Here is a 16,877-nt window from a genome sequence, read left to right as displayed (position 1 = left end):
CAGACTTGAGTTTGATTACCTGTTTTTCGCAAATGATTCTACACTCACCTCACAAATGGTGGCATATGTATCATTCTGTATAGAAAGACAGAAGGAAAAGAAAGTTACGCAACATTCTGAAACTGCAGATGACTTTAGCGATTCAACTGTGCATTTCTCCCGCTAAATTTTTTCCACCACTATTAATCAACAGTAAGACTAACAAAGAGGAGCTCTTGGGAGCGTGGTGACACTCGCCTGTAATCCCAGCACATGGAGGCTGATGCAGGAGGGTCTCAAATTCAAGAGCATATAGAGACCCTGTCTCAAAAAGAGAGGTGAGTCTAGGTAAGCCACTGTGTGAATTGCTCAAAAAATTATGATGTTTGTGTCACTAGGAAAATAATAAAGCAGGCTATCTACTGGAAAAATCTTAATGCACTAGAAGGCAGCTGCAGCTCAAGGGAGGCAAACTGAAATGAAAGCTCTAACTTAGCAATTCAAAACAAGGAAATCATGAAATTTGCAGGCAAATGGTGGGAACTAGAAAAGATCATCCTGAGTGAGGTATCCCAGAAGCACAAAGACACACATGGTATATACTCACTTGTAAGTGCATATTAGACATATAATATAGGATAAACTTACAAAAATCTGTGTACCTAAAGAAGCTAAGCAAGAGGGAGGACCCTGAGAAAGATGATCAATCCTCACTCAGAAAGGCAAATGAGATGGACGTTGGAAGAGGAGAAAACAGGGAACAGGACATGCGTCCACCACAGAGGGCCTCTGAAGGACTCCACTCAGCAAGGTATCAAAGCAGATGCTGAAACTCATAGCCAAACTTTGGGCAGAGTACAGAGAATCTTATAAAAGAAGGGGGAGATAGAAAGACCTGGAGGGGGCAGTTGCTCCACAAGGAGAGCCACAGAACCAAAAAATCTGGACCTAGGGGTCTTTTCTGAGACTGATAACTCCAACCAAGGACCATGCATGGAGATAACCTAGAACCCCTGCACAGATGTAGCCCATGGCAGCTCAGTATCCAAGTGGGTTCCCTAGTAATGGGAACAGGGACTGTCTCTGATATGAACTCAGTGGCTGGCTCTTTGATCACCTACCCCTAAGGGGAGAACAGCCATTCCAGGCCACAGAGGAAAACAATGCATCCAGTCCTGATGAGACCTGATAGGCTAGGGTCAGATGGAAGGGGAGGAGGACCTCCTCTACTAGTGGACTTGGGGAGAGGCATGGGAGGAAATGAGGGAGGGAGGATGGGATTGTGAGGGGAGAAGGGAGGGGGCTACAGCTGGGATACAAAGTGAATAAACTGTAATTAATAAAAAATAAATTAATTTTTAAAAAAGAAGGCTCTAATTGGCAAAGGCCGGCAGGTTCTTCTGCCCACATTGGCAACTTTCTGGATGGTTACCCAACACCCATGGTGTGCCCACTCATGCACTCAAGCAAGAGTTAGTGCTCCTGCTTTGTGCTCCACTCTGGTCAGTGAAGGAGACATGGTCTAAAAAAGATGGCATGCTTTCTGCCCTACAGGAACTTACAAAGTGGCATAAATTATATCAAGCACATAAACTAGAAAAATAATTAAGTTGCAATTTGTAATGCTATGTAAGGATAACTGGGTCCTGATGACAAACGATCTTCCTTTTGCGAAACTGCAATTAACACAGCCAGAAGTGGGAATAGATATAAATGACTTTTATAAGTGAGGTTGGCAAGACAAGAACAATTATGTAGGTGCATATATGGAGAATTCGTTTTTAATAGGGATTCATAATGTTGTTTCCCAGGCTGGGTTCAAACACTAAGGCATTCTCCTGCTTCTGCCTCTGTAGTGACCGGATCACAGATCTGGGCTACCAGATTGAAAAGATCAGAAATTTAAGATCATCCTTAGCTACATATGAGTTTGAGGCCAGCCTGAGCTATGGAAGACGCCGTCTCAAAAAACACATAACAATAATTAATACTTACACACTTTAAAGCACACTTTTCCTGGTCTACAGAGTTCCAAAACTGACATCCTTGGATGCACTGCAAGAGACAATAAGACACAGGTATGAACAAAGAAGTGTGACTTTTTATCACTTAAACGATGTTCTTTTGACACAAAAGGTACCATCTCATATCTTAGAAATAGAAATATATTGACAAAATAAAAGCCCCTCAAGGATTTGAGTGGGATTTTAATCAGACCTGATTTTAATATAGACAGGTGGGGCACAACATGACTCACAGCAAGCTGGCAGGACTCAGGACCATAGAGTAAGTTAAGCCCTGAGCAGGATGAGATACCAAGAAGACCCTGTCCATTGGATAGATGGCAGCAGGCGAAGTCCAGGACAGCAAGACACCAAGCATATCATGGGTTTCCATCTGTGCCCATACAACCAGCAAGACTCAAAACCAGGGGCTACAACCAGGTAAAGTGTCCAAATGAGACGGTAGACCATTTTTAAACTGTTAGCTTATGTCTGCTTTTACCACAAAGATGCCTTCAAATGTCCTCCTATGGCTGTCCTGGTCTCCTCTTAGATAGATAGCTCATGGCTCCCGCTTTGTCTGTGCCTGTGACTACTTTGACCATTGCTCCCAGGCCATGTGCTGATAAACCCCAAATTATAACAGTGCCTGACTTCCTGACAAACTCCACCCAGACATGTACTCTCTCGTTAGACACCTACACCTGAATCCCTTAGATTCAGCATGTAACACACCGAGTTCTTCACACACACATATTCTCCCATTTGTATGTTCAAGTTGCCTAAACTGGGAACCCAGATGCATTTCCTTTCTCTAACTCCTCACCCTTATCCCATGAACAAGGCATATTTAAGTCCTACTGACCCACCTGATCACTAGCCAAGTTTTCTCTGGCCTCTGATTCACAGTTTCAGCTGTTTTATATGCCGTTCACCACTTGCCAAAAGCTCATGATCTCTCTCTCTGTGTATCGAGACCAAATTACCAAGTATAGCATCTTCCACTCCCATTTCCTGGGCAAGTTAGTCTAACATTTGAAACACAGATCACTCCTATTGAATTAATGCTTTCACCTTCTGGTCCTTCTATAATGCAGCTTCATTTTATTACATTTTTAATTTTTTTTTGTGTGTGTGTATGTGTGTGCATATGTGTGTGCTACAGATGTGAAGACCAGAGGACAACTGCGAGAATCAATACTTCCATGTGAGTCCTAGTTCTCAGACTCAGGTTATCAGGATTAGTGGCAAGTGCCTTTACCTGCAGATCCATCTTTGTATATCAGATATCCTGCATATCAGAGATTTATATTAGATTCATAAAAGAGGCAAGATTATAGTTATGAAGTAGCAAGGAAATGATTTTATGGTTCGGGGTCATCATAACATGAGGAACTACATTAAAGGGTTACAGCATTAGGAAGGTTGAAAAACACTGTTATAAGGGAACTGAAGACTGTTGGTTAGCTAAATTGACATAGTTTCAAACTGCTTTATAAGTATTTGTGTTTATATCCATAGACAAAGATGACTCTCAGTTTAATAACAGAAGCCTCTTTCTCCAGTGAATAATGAGCTGGGTTTGGTGGCATATGCCTTTAATCCTAGTGCTTGGGGAGGCAGAGGCAGGCAGATCTCTGTGAGTTTGAGGCCAGCCTAGTATACAAAGCTAGTTCCAGGACAGCCAGGGATACACAGTGAAACCCTGACATGGATAGAGGAGAGGCTCAAGCACCCTTACACCTCACTGCTGAATTGTTTGCTAAGAATTAGAAGAGAGGACGTTATTGTCTTCAGTTTTGTCCCCACTGGACACTCAGTTTCAATCCAATAGTCACATCAAAGGTCTTATTTACAGTAAATCAGTCATAAAACCAAACCAAGAATTGTGAATCTAGGATAAGTGAAAATTTAAAAAGATGGGAGAAAGATGAAAAAGGGAGAGGGAATAATCAGACTCATTATATCCTTTTATGTAATTGTCAATTTTCTAAATCTGGTCTTTGATTTTTGACATGGGATTAGGCAAGAATTTCTAACCATTTCTGAAATAGCCATAAATATATTTCCACCATTTTATATTACATATTTATGCAAAGGAGTATTTTATCATTGACAATTAAAATATCTGTCAATTCTGAAAATATTTAAAGCTGCTGTATTTTTTATCGTATCAAATATTTAACTAAAGGGCTAAAAAGATGGTTCAATGGTTGAGAGCATTTGCTACTCTTGGAGAGGATCTAGGTTCAGTTCCCAGCACCCATTTACAGGAGTCAATTCTTTCCTTCCAGTATGCTGGTCTTGGGAATTAAACTCATGTGGTCGTTAGTGGTCAGCACCTTTTTCCACTCAGCCATCTCCAATTAAAATTTACATCATTCACCCATGTACACCTGAAATCATGTGAAAGCTCCTCAGAAGAAAAAAGGTCTCAAGTGAGAAAAAGTTTAAAAATCTTTGTTCTGAAAAATTCTTCCTCTTTGAGTCTGAAGGTCTTGCAGGAAAGTAGGGCACTCTTTGATTCTGTGTGACCCCTTAACTAGCCCAAAATAACAACACTATTGTGTTTTCTGCCCATGGTTTTAAATATGTATCTCAAAAGTTTGTGGTTCCTTCAAACACAGGCCCCAGTGGTAAATCCTGTCTCCCTAGCCCAGTGCCTGCCACATACCTAAGTTAGGCCAATAACACTTGTTGGATAAGTGAATCTACATGCAGAAAAGTAATAAAACCACAAAACATAATTGCTGAAAGAAACAATAAAAACTATAAAGCCCATCCTTCTCAGACATCATATAATAAAGTATTAAGTCATTTATCCCAATCCACCCAGCTCTGCAGGCAAAATCAAGGGCTTGTATTTGTCCTTTGCTTTTTCTGCTTTAACACATTTCATTTTTAATGACTTCTATAATTCAAACTTCTTACTGTTTTCAACAACTTCTTTTTCACCAAAGATGAGTAAATGAGGTTTTATTTAGCAGCTACTCTTACTGTAATAAAACAGATCAATATTCTTTTTTTTTTAAACCAACACAAACTGTAGGCTCTTGGAAATAGAAGTAATTACTCACCGCCTCACTCAGATTGTATGGTGTGCCACTGTCAAGGTGCCTGCCCTGAAATGAGGAAGGAACAGTAAGCACTATCAAGACCATCAATATCATCAATACCCCATCAAGTTCATCATCAATTCTACCGATCCCATCAATACCCCACCAATATCATAATACTAACAATCTCATCAGTACCCCACTATTACTATTAATACCGTCAGTACCATCGATACCACCAAATCCATCAAGACCCCACAATCATACCATTACACTTTTTGTTAGCCTTCCTGGAATCTTGCTCTTCTCATTGTTTCCTAATTGCAGAGCAACTTACCGAGTGTTTTCAAGTCATCTAATCTGTCATGAAGCCTTACAAAAGGCTGGGGCAAATTATGTACATAGTGCCTAGAAGTTCTGCAGCACCTACAAGGATGGGTGTGAGAGTGTGGCTGTGGAAGGGTGATAGGACCTCGAGGAGTTAACTGAGCATGTGGGTTAAGCAACTAAATCAATCAAAGTTCTCCTGAGTTTAAAAAGAACGATTTTCAACTTTTCCCTTTTTTTTCAATTACTCAGTAACTATGGGGAAACACACAAATTTGGAATGTCATATGTAATAAAGTATAAAATCTCTCTTATTTTTCACATTGGAAATTCTAAGAAGGCATTTATGGGGCTGGAGAGATGGCTCTGCAGTTAAGAGCGCTGGCTCATCCAGAAGATGTGTGGTTTAATTCTGAGAATCCACATGGTGGCTCACAACCATCTGGGACTCCAGATCCTGGGACTCTCTCCTGGCCTCTGTAAGCACAGGGCATGCACATACATGGTGCAAAGACACATGCAGATGAAACGTTCATTCACATAACAAGTAAGTAAATAAAAAATTAAAAAGCTCTAAAAAATGAAAAGAGGGTATTTTTGGAACTAGAGAAACAGAGGACCTGAGTTTAGGTCCCAGCAGGTTGCTCATTACTGTTGGAGAATGTTTCTGTGCACTGTGTATTAAATGCTGATTTTTGACTCAGACATTCAGCTGCAGTCAAACTTTGGCATTGTCATTCTTATGAAGCATCTCCTGTCTCAATGTTGTGTGAAAATTGTTCTCTAGCATCTTCTGACTGCTCAATAGAGACCTGAACAGGCTATAGCTGGGCAGGAGAGTTCAGATGGAACTTCCAGTCCCAGTGAGGGGGTTTTAGGTGGGGACCAGAGAGATAGGAGTCCAGTGAGAACACAGATGAAGAAGGAACAGCCAGAGCGAGACTAAGATGGCAAGTAATAGGCCACATGAGTGGGAAGTAGGCCAGGCCAGCATAGTCAGGTTAGAATAGCACAGTGTCTGCCCAGCTATAGTACCTGAAGCTTTATGATAAAAATAATAGGTCTCTGTGTCATTGTTTGGGAACTAGAAAAAAAAAAAAACTTTCTATTTACATCACCACCTGTAATGCCTTTCTCATGGTTTCTAACACCTTCTTCCGGCCTCCATAGATCCCCGCAGTCATAGGCAGACATTCACACAGAGACGTTCACACACATACAAATAACTTAATATAACAAATGTTTTTTAAAAAGAAGTTTCTGTTTTGTTTTATTTTCTTTTATCTTCCTGCCTTTGGAAACAGGATGACCTCCAACTCGCTATGTAGCCTAGGATGGCACAAGGGTATACTGGCTCAAAGTGTGATTGAGTTTAGTTGTTTTGGGTTTTGGTTTTGGTTTGGTTTTTCCAGTGTTGGGAATCAAGTCCAGAGCAGCGTATGTGCAAGGCAAGTATTTAAGAAAGCTTTTTGTGTTTGACTGGTTGGCTGTGTTTGGGATGGGAGTTGGGATTTTTGTTTGTTTTGTTGGTGGTAGTAGTAGTAATATATTTTAAAAAAAAATAAGAGAAATTAGAAGGGACATCTATAAATTGCTCATTTCCCTAGTCATTGTTTGAACAGAGTCCTTCATCTACAGGAAGATTCTAAAGGATGATAATACTGAGCCCATAATGCTCATGTCAATACCTTCATGGAATCACATGGATATGAGTTGCTTTTCATTCATGCTCTGATCTACTGACGATCAAAACCACAGGCAAAGGCAACCTACATGTACATTTCTAGAACTGTTTGGCCCTGAACAGAAGCTCCATGATTTGGTTTGACTTGATTTGGTCTGGTCTGGTGAAATAGTATTTCACCATGTACCCTAGGCTGGCTTAGAACCTTCAATCCAACTGCCTCACCTCCTGAGTCCAGAGATTATAGGCTTGCAATGCCATATCTACCCAAACCCTCCCCTTAAGAGTTTGCTGAAAGCTCACAAGGCCTCCGTCCAAAACAATGAGCTACAGGCAACTAAGGAACGCTGAGAGTGGGAAGAATAGTCTTCCCCAGGGAAGAGCACACCTTCAGTTAGCCAATACCTAACGTCCAGCACTGAAAATATATGAATACTAATGACATTATACGGACTGAGCAGATTGTATTTCTATATTTGTGAATATACATAAAATTTATGTATATGTATATACAATACATATAAAACAGTAAGAGAAAAAGGCCATGTATTTAAAAGAGAACAAGGGTGGGGTACATGGAAGGGTTTGGGGAAGGAAAGGAGAGAGGGAAATGATATCAGTATATAATAGCCTCAGAATGTTAAAAAAAATATTTTTAAAAAAAGTTTGCTAAGCTGGATGCAAATTGCACATACTTTTTATACCAGCACTCAGAAAGCAGCAGCAGGTGGATTTCTCTGAGTTCAAGGCCAACCTGGTCTACATACTAAGTTCTAGTCCAGACAAGATTATAGTGAGACCACATCTCAAAAAAACAAACAACAACAACAACAACAAAAAAAGATTTATTGATATGAACCACTGAATTAGAGAAGTAATCAATACAGCAAGGGACATAGTGGCTATCCTTAGCTTTCAATTCTGTCAGTGCAGCAAGGGACATAATGGCCATCCTTGACTTCCAGTTCTAGAGTGTTGATGTCCTTGGTTCATATTACCACTAGAAAACATGGGGATGTCCCTGGTGGGGCAGCCACTGGGAACCACGTGGATGTCCAGGGGCTGAGCAGAACTGGTTGTGGTGCTCCGGAAAGCTGGCCCCTCCTCTCAACAGCGGCAGTGGGCCCTGCGCCACCCGGGGCGTGGCCCTGGTGGCAGGGGCATGGATGAGAGAGCCCAGAGGGCAAGAGGGTAAGAGAGCTGCCACTAGACTGATGTAAGGTGTGGGGATGGTGGTGGTGGTGGTGGTGGTGGTGTGTGTGTGTGTGTGTGTGTGTGTGTTTGTATGTGTGTGTGTGTTTTATTTGAGGGGGCAAGGTTGCAAGGGCAAAGGGCAGATATAAGGGGACAAGGAGATGAGTGGGACTAGGATACATGACAGGAAACTCACAAAGAAGCAATAAAAAACTTTTTCAAAAAAACAGCAGACCCCCATACACACTTCCAAAGCTCTAGGAGCCCCTGTTAGCTTTATCCAAAAACTTTTCACCGTAGGGTTAGTATGAAAAGAAGTCATACTCAGGATTAAAAAGAAGAACATTATCATCCTTGGCAGTCTATACTTGTAGTGAAAGAAACAAAGTCGTTTACATTTTTTGTTTTTGGATAACAACAAGTAACAACAATGTTTTATATTTACAGAGAACTCTGTCATTTAGGTTAATTTTGTAACTTCTTGAGGTGATTTGTGTGGGGTTTTATTATTGTTGTTTAGTTTTGCTTTGCTCTATTGTATTGGTTTCTTTTATTTTGTTTGTTTGTTTGTTTGTTGTGGTTTTTCAAGATGGTGTTTCTTGTGTAACAGTCTTAGCTGTCCTGGACTCTGTTGACCAGGCTGGCCTCTAACTCACAGAGATCCACCTGCCTCTGCCTCCCTAGTTACTGGTATTACAGGTGTGAATCACCACACCCAGCTTACATTTGTTTATATTTTGGTGGGGTAGTTGGGTGGGGTAGTCCATGACAGGCATGGACATCAGAAGATAACTTGTGGGGTCAGTTCTCCCCTTCCACCACACAGGTCCTGAGGATCAAACTCAGGTTATCAGGCTTGGTAGCAAGGTTTTCCTAAATGCTCACCAGCCCTAGTGTGTCTGTTTTGTTTTGGTTTTGTTTTGTTTTGTTTTGTTTTGTTTTGTTTTGTTTTTTGAGATAAACTCCCAAGCTGATCTTGAGCTCACTAAGCAGCCAAGCCTGGACTTGTTCTGCCTCTACCTCTAAAGTGCTTGGATTATAGGTGTGAGCCACCATACCCAGCTTCCAAATGCTTAATAGGACTTTACTTCCATGAACTTGTTCAAAATGAAGTTTCAGTTCCTATGAAGTGATTAAATCCTTATCACATAAAAACAGGTGAAAGATATCTGAATTGTAATTGATTATTTCTCTGTCCTTTCAAAAATTATCTTAACTCATAAAGGCAAAAAAAAAAAAAAAGATACTGAGTTGCATTTGTGTTCATGTTAAACACAGAGGTAGAAGATTCTCAAAGGCCACAAAGCTGCGATGCAACAGAAAATTCAGCAAGCTGCATAGAGTGCCATGGAGCTGCTTTGGATAAGGCAGCCTTAGCCAGGTCTTTGGTATTCTGATGAAGTGAGTTGTGTCAGCATGTTCCTTGCCTCTATCCACTCACCAACCCCCTCATCATCATTACCACTCACATTTCTAGAATCATTCCTAGGTCCCAGGCACATTTATAGCTGTTGTGTGATAAATCTCAATAAGCTCTCTCAACAACCCTATAAACCATGTACTATTACCAACCCCATTTTATAATCAAGGTAAAGAGGCTTAGTAAACTGCCTGGGTCCCAGTTTTCAAGGAAGCAGGGAAGTTGTGCTTTTTGTGAACACCCTAGGACACCTGTCTGTGCACTTTGGACCTCCAGCTCTCCCTGCAAGGCTCCAACACACACACACAAAATGGTCCCACATCACAGACCCTCTTGACCAAACACCTCCTCCTTGGCACAAGCCTTGTCTATCCTGACACCTGAAGTGGAACTAATCAAAATCTCAACTTCCCTCGCAAATGAAACTGAGCAGAAAGCGCTGCCATTTAACTCATTCTAATATATATTTGCTCCTCAAGAGAAATGCTTGATTTGGTATTTCAAGAAGAAGAATACTTAATACATAAACCAGTTATGGTGCTTCCTATCTGCATCCCAGCATTCAGGTGCCTAAGTTAGAAGAACTGCTTCAGATTCCAGGCCAGAGAATGACACCCTCCCCACAACAAGAGAAGAAAATAAAAAAGAACTAGAAAAGATTCACCTCGTAACATTCTGAGGAGATTCAATTAAATAATGTGCTACTACAGTAAAAAAAAAAAAATTATGGTTTTATGTATCAATTTAAAAAATAGAGATAGGGCATGACTCGGTGGCACAGCACTAGCCTGCTCTATTCAAGGCTCTAGGTTCAACCACAGCACTGACAAATAAAACACATAAATTTAAATTTTAATCAGGTGGTAGTAGTGTATGCCTTTAGTTCTAGCACTTGGGAGGCAGAGGCAGAAGGATCTCTGAGTTCAAAGACAGCCTGATCTACGGGGTGAATTATTCCAAGACAACCAGAGAGTTGCACAGAGAAACCCTGTCTAAAACCAAAAATGAAAAAAGAAAAAATTAAGCCAGGCAGTGATGGCGCACACCTTTAATCTCAGCACTTGGGAGTCAGAGGCAGAAGGATCGCTGTGAGTTAGAGGTCAGCCTGGTCTACAAAGTGGGTCCAGGGCAGCCTGGACCAAAACAAAACAAATAAAAATTACAATTCCGTGCAGGCTCTTGGGAATCTATCCTCACTCTGTGCAAGTCTGTGCTGCCACAGATTCCTGACTAATTATGCAATAATCTCAAATAAGTTTCTTGATGTACAAGGCTAAAAATCAGTATCATCCTTGATATTTACTAATACATGCTTTCTAGAAAGTTTAATTCACTGAAAGGACTAACAAACCAGACTCCATCTTAGGCCTATCACACCCAGGTCTTCAGTTCTGGAAAAACCACCAGAACAAAAGGACCATCTATTAGTCAAGGACAGACAGATGTTCCCAGCTGCTGACTCCACACATTGTTAACTCCGTGATCCTTATCACATCCTGCTGACTCCCCACTTTGTTAAAAATAATGAGTCCACCTGGCGCTGACCAGATAAGACAACCCCTGCCTGCACATACCTTTCTACTAACGAGCTCTGCTTTTGAAAGGCTGTAACGCGCTTGCAGTTGGTCACGGTTTCCCATTCGGCTACTGAAACCGAGTCCCTGGCTACCAGTTATTCTTTTTAAATTTTTTTTGCATAAAAAAATAATAAACTTTCCGCTCCATCATATGGTGTCCTTGGTGTGTTGTTGGTGCAACCCCAGACCCAACATTACTGCTTCCTCATCTATGGGGACTGCCAAGTCCGGCTTACCCACACCTTTGTTAACCACAAACATTTTTTGTTGTTGTTGTTCATAAATACTCGTATTCCTCCCAAGCTAATAGCAGAAATGATTTATTGGCTTTTCTTTTCCAGTTCTGTGCTTGATCGGAGGTTGACTATTATCAGTGCATTTTATCAGTTTATAGTTTTTACATTTATTGGGAGGTGGCTTACACATGTCACTGGACACATGTGGAGGTCAGAGAAAAATGAGAGAGACTGGATTCTTTCCTTGTACCGTTTTGATCCTAGAGATCGAATCCAAGTCACTAGGCTTTGTCGTAAGCCTCTTTACCCACTTAGCCATCTCACCAGCCCCAAAGTTCTGGTTTGTGGTTATTCATACCCTAATTTTAAGAGCTTTTATGTATATCCAACTTGATTATATGTGTGCACATATGTATGTCACTTGTAATATCTTTTTCCACATTGGAACTTCCTTTTTTATTATTTACTGTTTATTTTCCTAATAAGCAGAATAAATGAAGCTTTAAATAGTTAAATTGTTCTACACAGCGAAACCCTGTCTTGAAAAAACAAAAAACAAAAACAAAACGAAAAAAAGTTAAATTGTTAGGGAGTCTGGATTTGTTTTAGGCTTTCCTCTTTTGTATGATTTATTCATCTCACTATGTGAGTATAAGTGTTTTGCCTAAATACATGTATATGTGCCATGTGCATGCCTGTTGGATCCTCTAAATCTAGGACTTTTGTGAGCCACCATATGACGCATGGGAATTGAACCCAGATCATCTGCGAGAACAAATGCTCTTAACCTCAAGTCACCTCTCTAGCCCCTGTTTTAGGCTTTTCAAAGCATTTCTGCGCCAAGGTTTTTGGCATTTCCCTCTGTAAATTCATCTACTATTTTAATGAAACAAAGTCAAGGAATTCGGTTGGTTGGTTGTTTTGTTTTTTAATGTGCTTGGTTTTTCTGTTGACGGCTTATATTTTAATCACATTCTTTGTTTATAGCTCCTAGAAGTTATTTGCAACTGGTGGCAATGAAGGTATTTTTCTTTTCAAAGTGCATGGCACCTTTTTCCACAGTGAAGCATATGGAAGATTGAGCACTCAAGATCATCCAGCTACACAGGGAGTTCAAAACGCAGCCTATAAGATACTTCATCTCAAAAAAAAAAAAAAAAAAAGGGCTATGTTAGTTTGAATCTTTGTCTATAAAGAGCTAGACATGGTGGCACACAGCTATAATCCCAGCACTTGGGAGGCAGAGACAGGCAGACATCTGAGTTTGGAAATTAGCCTGAACTACAAAATAAGTTCCAGAACAGCCAGAGCTACACAGAAAAACCCTGACTCAAAAAATAAAAAATTAAAAACAAACAACAAAACAATACATAAATATTAAAAAAAATACTTAAATACTTTGTCTTATAAACAACAAAGAATGAATTGTCATCTTTATCCGGGTTATTCTTCATTTTATTGGACAGTCTGTTTCTATATAAAAACAAACTAGGCAACTTTCTAGATGATGCATAGAATTTGGAGATTAGGGTTTTATTCCATTATCTTATTAAGGTTCACTTTTATTATTTTAAACTATGTGATGGGGGAAATTCTAGAGTACACTTGAGTACAGGTGCCTCAGAGGCTAGAGTCATTGGGTTCCCCTGGAGCTGGAGTTACAGGTAGCTGTGAGCCATCCCCTGTAGGGCCCAGGAATCAAGCTTGAGGCCTCTGTAAGGACAGTACACACTTTTAACCATTAATGGGTCTCTCCAGCATGCACCCTAACCCAGTTATTTTGTTTTTGTTGTCGCTCTTTAATGTTTTATGTTGACATACTGAAAAAGGTACCGATAGTCGCACATGATTTTTTTAAACAGGGCAGCTTCCTGAAGCCTGTGTTGGTTCCTGGTTAGTAAGTATTAAGCAGTGTTTCATTACTCTCTGATTTACCAAAAGTATGAAACTATAATACAATACTTAGCAATTTTTAACTGTCTAGCGGTCAAAACTTTGACGCTGCAACAGGCGGCAATATCGATGAGGGCACTGGTTACAGCACACCTTCTAGGGTTTCCAGGTGCAGCCACTGCAGAGTTGGGTGTGCACAGACTTCCAGGGACTCTACTGAACAGAAGTGACACTGCTAAGTGAGCACATCAGAGCTTAGTCCTCAGCTGTGGAGTCACTTCTAAAACTGAGAAGAAAACTGTGATAAAACTAAGTCCTTAAGTTGTTGCCATGCTGAGGAGCTACAGCAAAATGCACATTGACAAATTATTTGACTATGAATAATCTCTGTGTGTGGGGGGGGGGTACTTTGATTGTTTTGTTTCTGTCTTTCTAAAGCATCCCACAATACTGGTGGTCTTGAGAACGTTCAATATTTTTTTTTCTGCAGCACATGGCATCTAAAATTCAAATCGAGTCAGTCAATACAAAATAAAAACCCTGCTCAAGCACAGCACTGAGGCTTCCGCTTCCCCCGTTATTTCTAACGTTTTTCCCCTCTGTGGTTTGGCTATTGCCACTGACTGTCTCTGTGGCCCATGATTCCCCGGGGGGACCTCACTCAGCAGTCCATGCAAGCTTCAACCTTGTACTGATTCTGTATCTGCCTCCTGTCTGCTGGGACAATAGTCATGAATCACCATGCCTGACTTAACCCTAACATTCCTTTGTGCAAGAATTTGTTCTCCTTTTAAATGAAAAAGAAGATTGCCTAATATCAGCCACCTATCAAAATCCTGAAATCAAAGATGTTCTTCCCAGCAAATGTCCGAGTTAAAAAAAGTACAGCAGGGAATATTAAGGTGGTATCTCCTGCCTCACAGCGGCTACGCCACTTGTCCATCCATCTCCTCCTGTCCCACCCAAGCCTGTGGGGGAGGCCCAGCTCAGAACACTTTATTACGTTTACTGGTCGAACCAGCAGACTGTGTCTCTTGCAATTGCCACCTCGGGGGCTGTGCCCTCCTCTGTAGGTGGTGAACGGAAGGCAGCTCAACAAAGGAACAGACTGTCTGTTTGGGCTGCCAAACCCAGAGGGCATGGAGCCCACACATGGACAACGATAAGGAGAACTAGAAACAAAACGAAGACTGCAGTTTTGAAAACAGCTGGTTGTGGTGCACTCTTGACAGAGCTCTCTAAATATATTTAAAAGCTTGATTCCAAAGAACTTTAGGATATAAAGGGAAATTTATAATATAATGTGAAAGGAAATGACGGCGTGTAAAATTATATATATGTTTAAGCCATTCATAATGGCTTGTTCCTGTAATTCTAACCCTGGACAGGCTGAGACATGAGGATTGCCATGAGTTTGAGGCCAACCTTGACTACCATGTAAAACACTGTCTTAAAAAAAGAACATAATACACACACATCAAGATACATGTGAGAAAAACACCAAGCATTAACAAGTCTTTCTTCATCTTTTCTCTTTATCATATAAACAGTATGGTATGTATAGATATATACATATATTGCAATATATTTATATACTCATCAGAAAGTAAATGAAGAAATCTCTTTTAGGGCAGAAAACAGTAGTCTCGTACATTTGCTGTTGTCTGGCTGGCACTACTCTCCTCCTCTCCTACTCCTTGTGCTTCAACCTTGCTTATGACACCCTGTGACTTCCATGCTTCTGTTTTTAAGTTTGAAGTACAACTACAAGAAGCTAAAGCAAACATTTCTGGCTCAAAAGCATAAGATTGCTAGCAAATATTTCTGTAAACTATTTTTAAAAAGCTACTGTCTACAGTTTGCCTAAGCAACAATTTACTGCTTTGCTTAAACATGAGTAACACACCCTTTTCTAATCTACCTCAAACTTCACCTCCAATAAACTGGAGTAAGAATGAATAGTGTTAGATACTTAATTTCTGTAAAATGAAACTGCAAAATGCCATACCTAATCTATCATGTCATTTAATCTTTAGAGAGGAACAATGCATTTCTTCCCAGGTGCAGCCTTTGGATTTTCAAGTTAACTCATAAACATAAAATGTAAAAGTTAACTTAAAATAAAGGTAATGACTGTTTTAAGCACAACTGTGTCACTATTGAAGCAACATCATTCAATACATGCAAAAGAGACAACAATAAGAAAGAAAAACATAGGTGGGAGGGTTGGACCAGGAGGGGTGGGGGAAGGGATGCAATCGGGATATAAAGTGATTAAATAAACAAATGTAATAAAAGAAGACAGACACTTTTCATGTCAAAGCTGATTAGTCAAACCTGACAAATGCATAGTAAAGAGATACAAATGATCCAGTCTTTTGACACAAAATGTTGTACCTAGTATCTGCCCCTGTTTCCTCATCAGCAATCAATCCAAAGGAACATTGCTGTTAACTGGAACTAGAAAGTTTACAGTGTGACAAAAGCCTATTTCATATTTCAGATGAATATTAATATTTTATGGTAAATTACTAAGTAGAAATTTTACAGTTTATAAAATCTGATTCCATTAAAAGCCTGGTATTCCCCTCAAAAATCTAGAACTTAATAACAAATAAACTATTCTGCCTTATATTTGGAAATCATACATTCTTCTACCTCCAGGGAGTAGGGGGTGGGCAAGTAAGCTGCTTTCCTGGCTACCTTCTCATGAAAAGAATATGAACCTGTCGATTACCAGTGGGATTCCTGTTCTAGTCCCTACAAAGACAAACATTAGGTCGGTGAAACTTACCAGGTTAGTTACACAGGACGTCAGGCAGCTGCTCAGAACTGTACACTGCGCCACAGAAATCCAGACGAAGCCAAGGACGACAGAGTTGACAGGCTTCGGGGTGAGCCAGCGGGTGCTCTTCATCCCTCATCAAGGCTGGCTTCCTACACGGCTGCTGTCCTCACGTCTCCATCTTGCTTTAGCTTCATCACTTCATTTGCAAGAGTGGCTGTTACTTCTTTTACAATGTTAGACTACCTCTACCTCTTAAAAAAAATGCTGAGACCAGTTAGTTCAGACCTTTGGATCTTAGAGAGCTCGGACCATCACAGCATGGCTATTTTATAGTTTAGCTTCCTTTCGCTCCCATAATGAAAGGCATTCCCTGGCTAAAGGTTAGATCATAAAAGAGCTCTCCTCAAGCAAAGAAAACGGTGGGATCGCAGATTGCGTTCTAGCAACACTGGCTGCAGGAGCCTGGCCACAGGAGCCTAACGCAGAATACTAAGGTCGGTCAGCCACCGTACTTCTTTGAGGTTGGCTGAGCTATGCAGGAAATTGGGTTTTGACTGTGCATGCTTGGCAAACCGTATCTCATAATAAATATTTTTAAAAATTGGAAGCCTTAATAGTAAGCAATGAGAGAGAGAAGAAAATAGGAACGCTTAGCAACCGAACATATTTTTTTTTTTTTTAAATTAAGGAGCAAACGAAGCTGAAATCTACTAGACAAGT

At 40.5% G+C, this 16,877-nt stretch overlaps 1 protein-coding gene across 3 annotated transcripts in view; it reads right to left on the bottom strand.

The window, feature by feature from the left end:
* Ros1 (ROS proto-oncogene 1, receptor tyrosine kinase) overlaps positions 1 to 16,286 on the bottom strand; it is a 124,509-nt gene extending 108,223 nt beyond the window's left edge. For 2 of the 3 annotated variants that reach the window (XM_055599397.1, XM_055599396.1), the window contains exons 1-4: positions 16,164 to 16,286; positions 5,060 to 5,104; positions 1,975 to 2,034; positions 49 to 75 (exon numbers count right to left, since the gene is read on the bottom strand). In XM_055599397.1, the coding sequence (XP_055455372.1) occupies positions 49 to 75; positions 1,975 to 2,034; positions 5,060 to 5,104; positions 16,164 to 16,286 (255 nt within the window). The remainder of the gene's footprint in view (positions 1 to 48; positions 76 to 1,974; positions 2,035 to 5,059; positions 5,105 to 16,163) is intronic. The other variant, XM_055599395.1, reaches the window with a different exon arrangement.
* Between the last annotated feature and the right edge of the window lie 591 nt (positions 16,287 to 16,877).

The sequence above is a fragment of the Psammomys obesus genome, unplaced genomic scaffold (genome assembly GCF_907164565.1).
Source record: "Psammomys obesus unplaced genomic scaffold, mPsaObe1.curated_primary_1811, whole genome shotgun sequence".
In the NCBI taxonomy this organism is placed as follows: domain Eukaryota; kingdom Metazoa; phylum Chordata; class Mammalia; order Rodentia; family Muridae; genus Psammomys; species Psammomys obesus.
The sequence above is the reverse complement of the archived record's forward strand: the minus strand, read 5'-3'. Positions and strand labels throughout refer to the sequence as shown.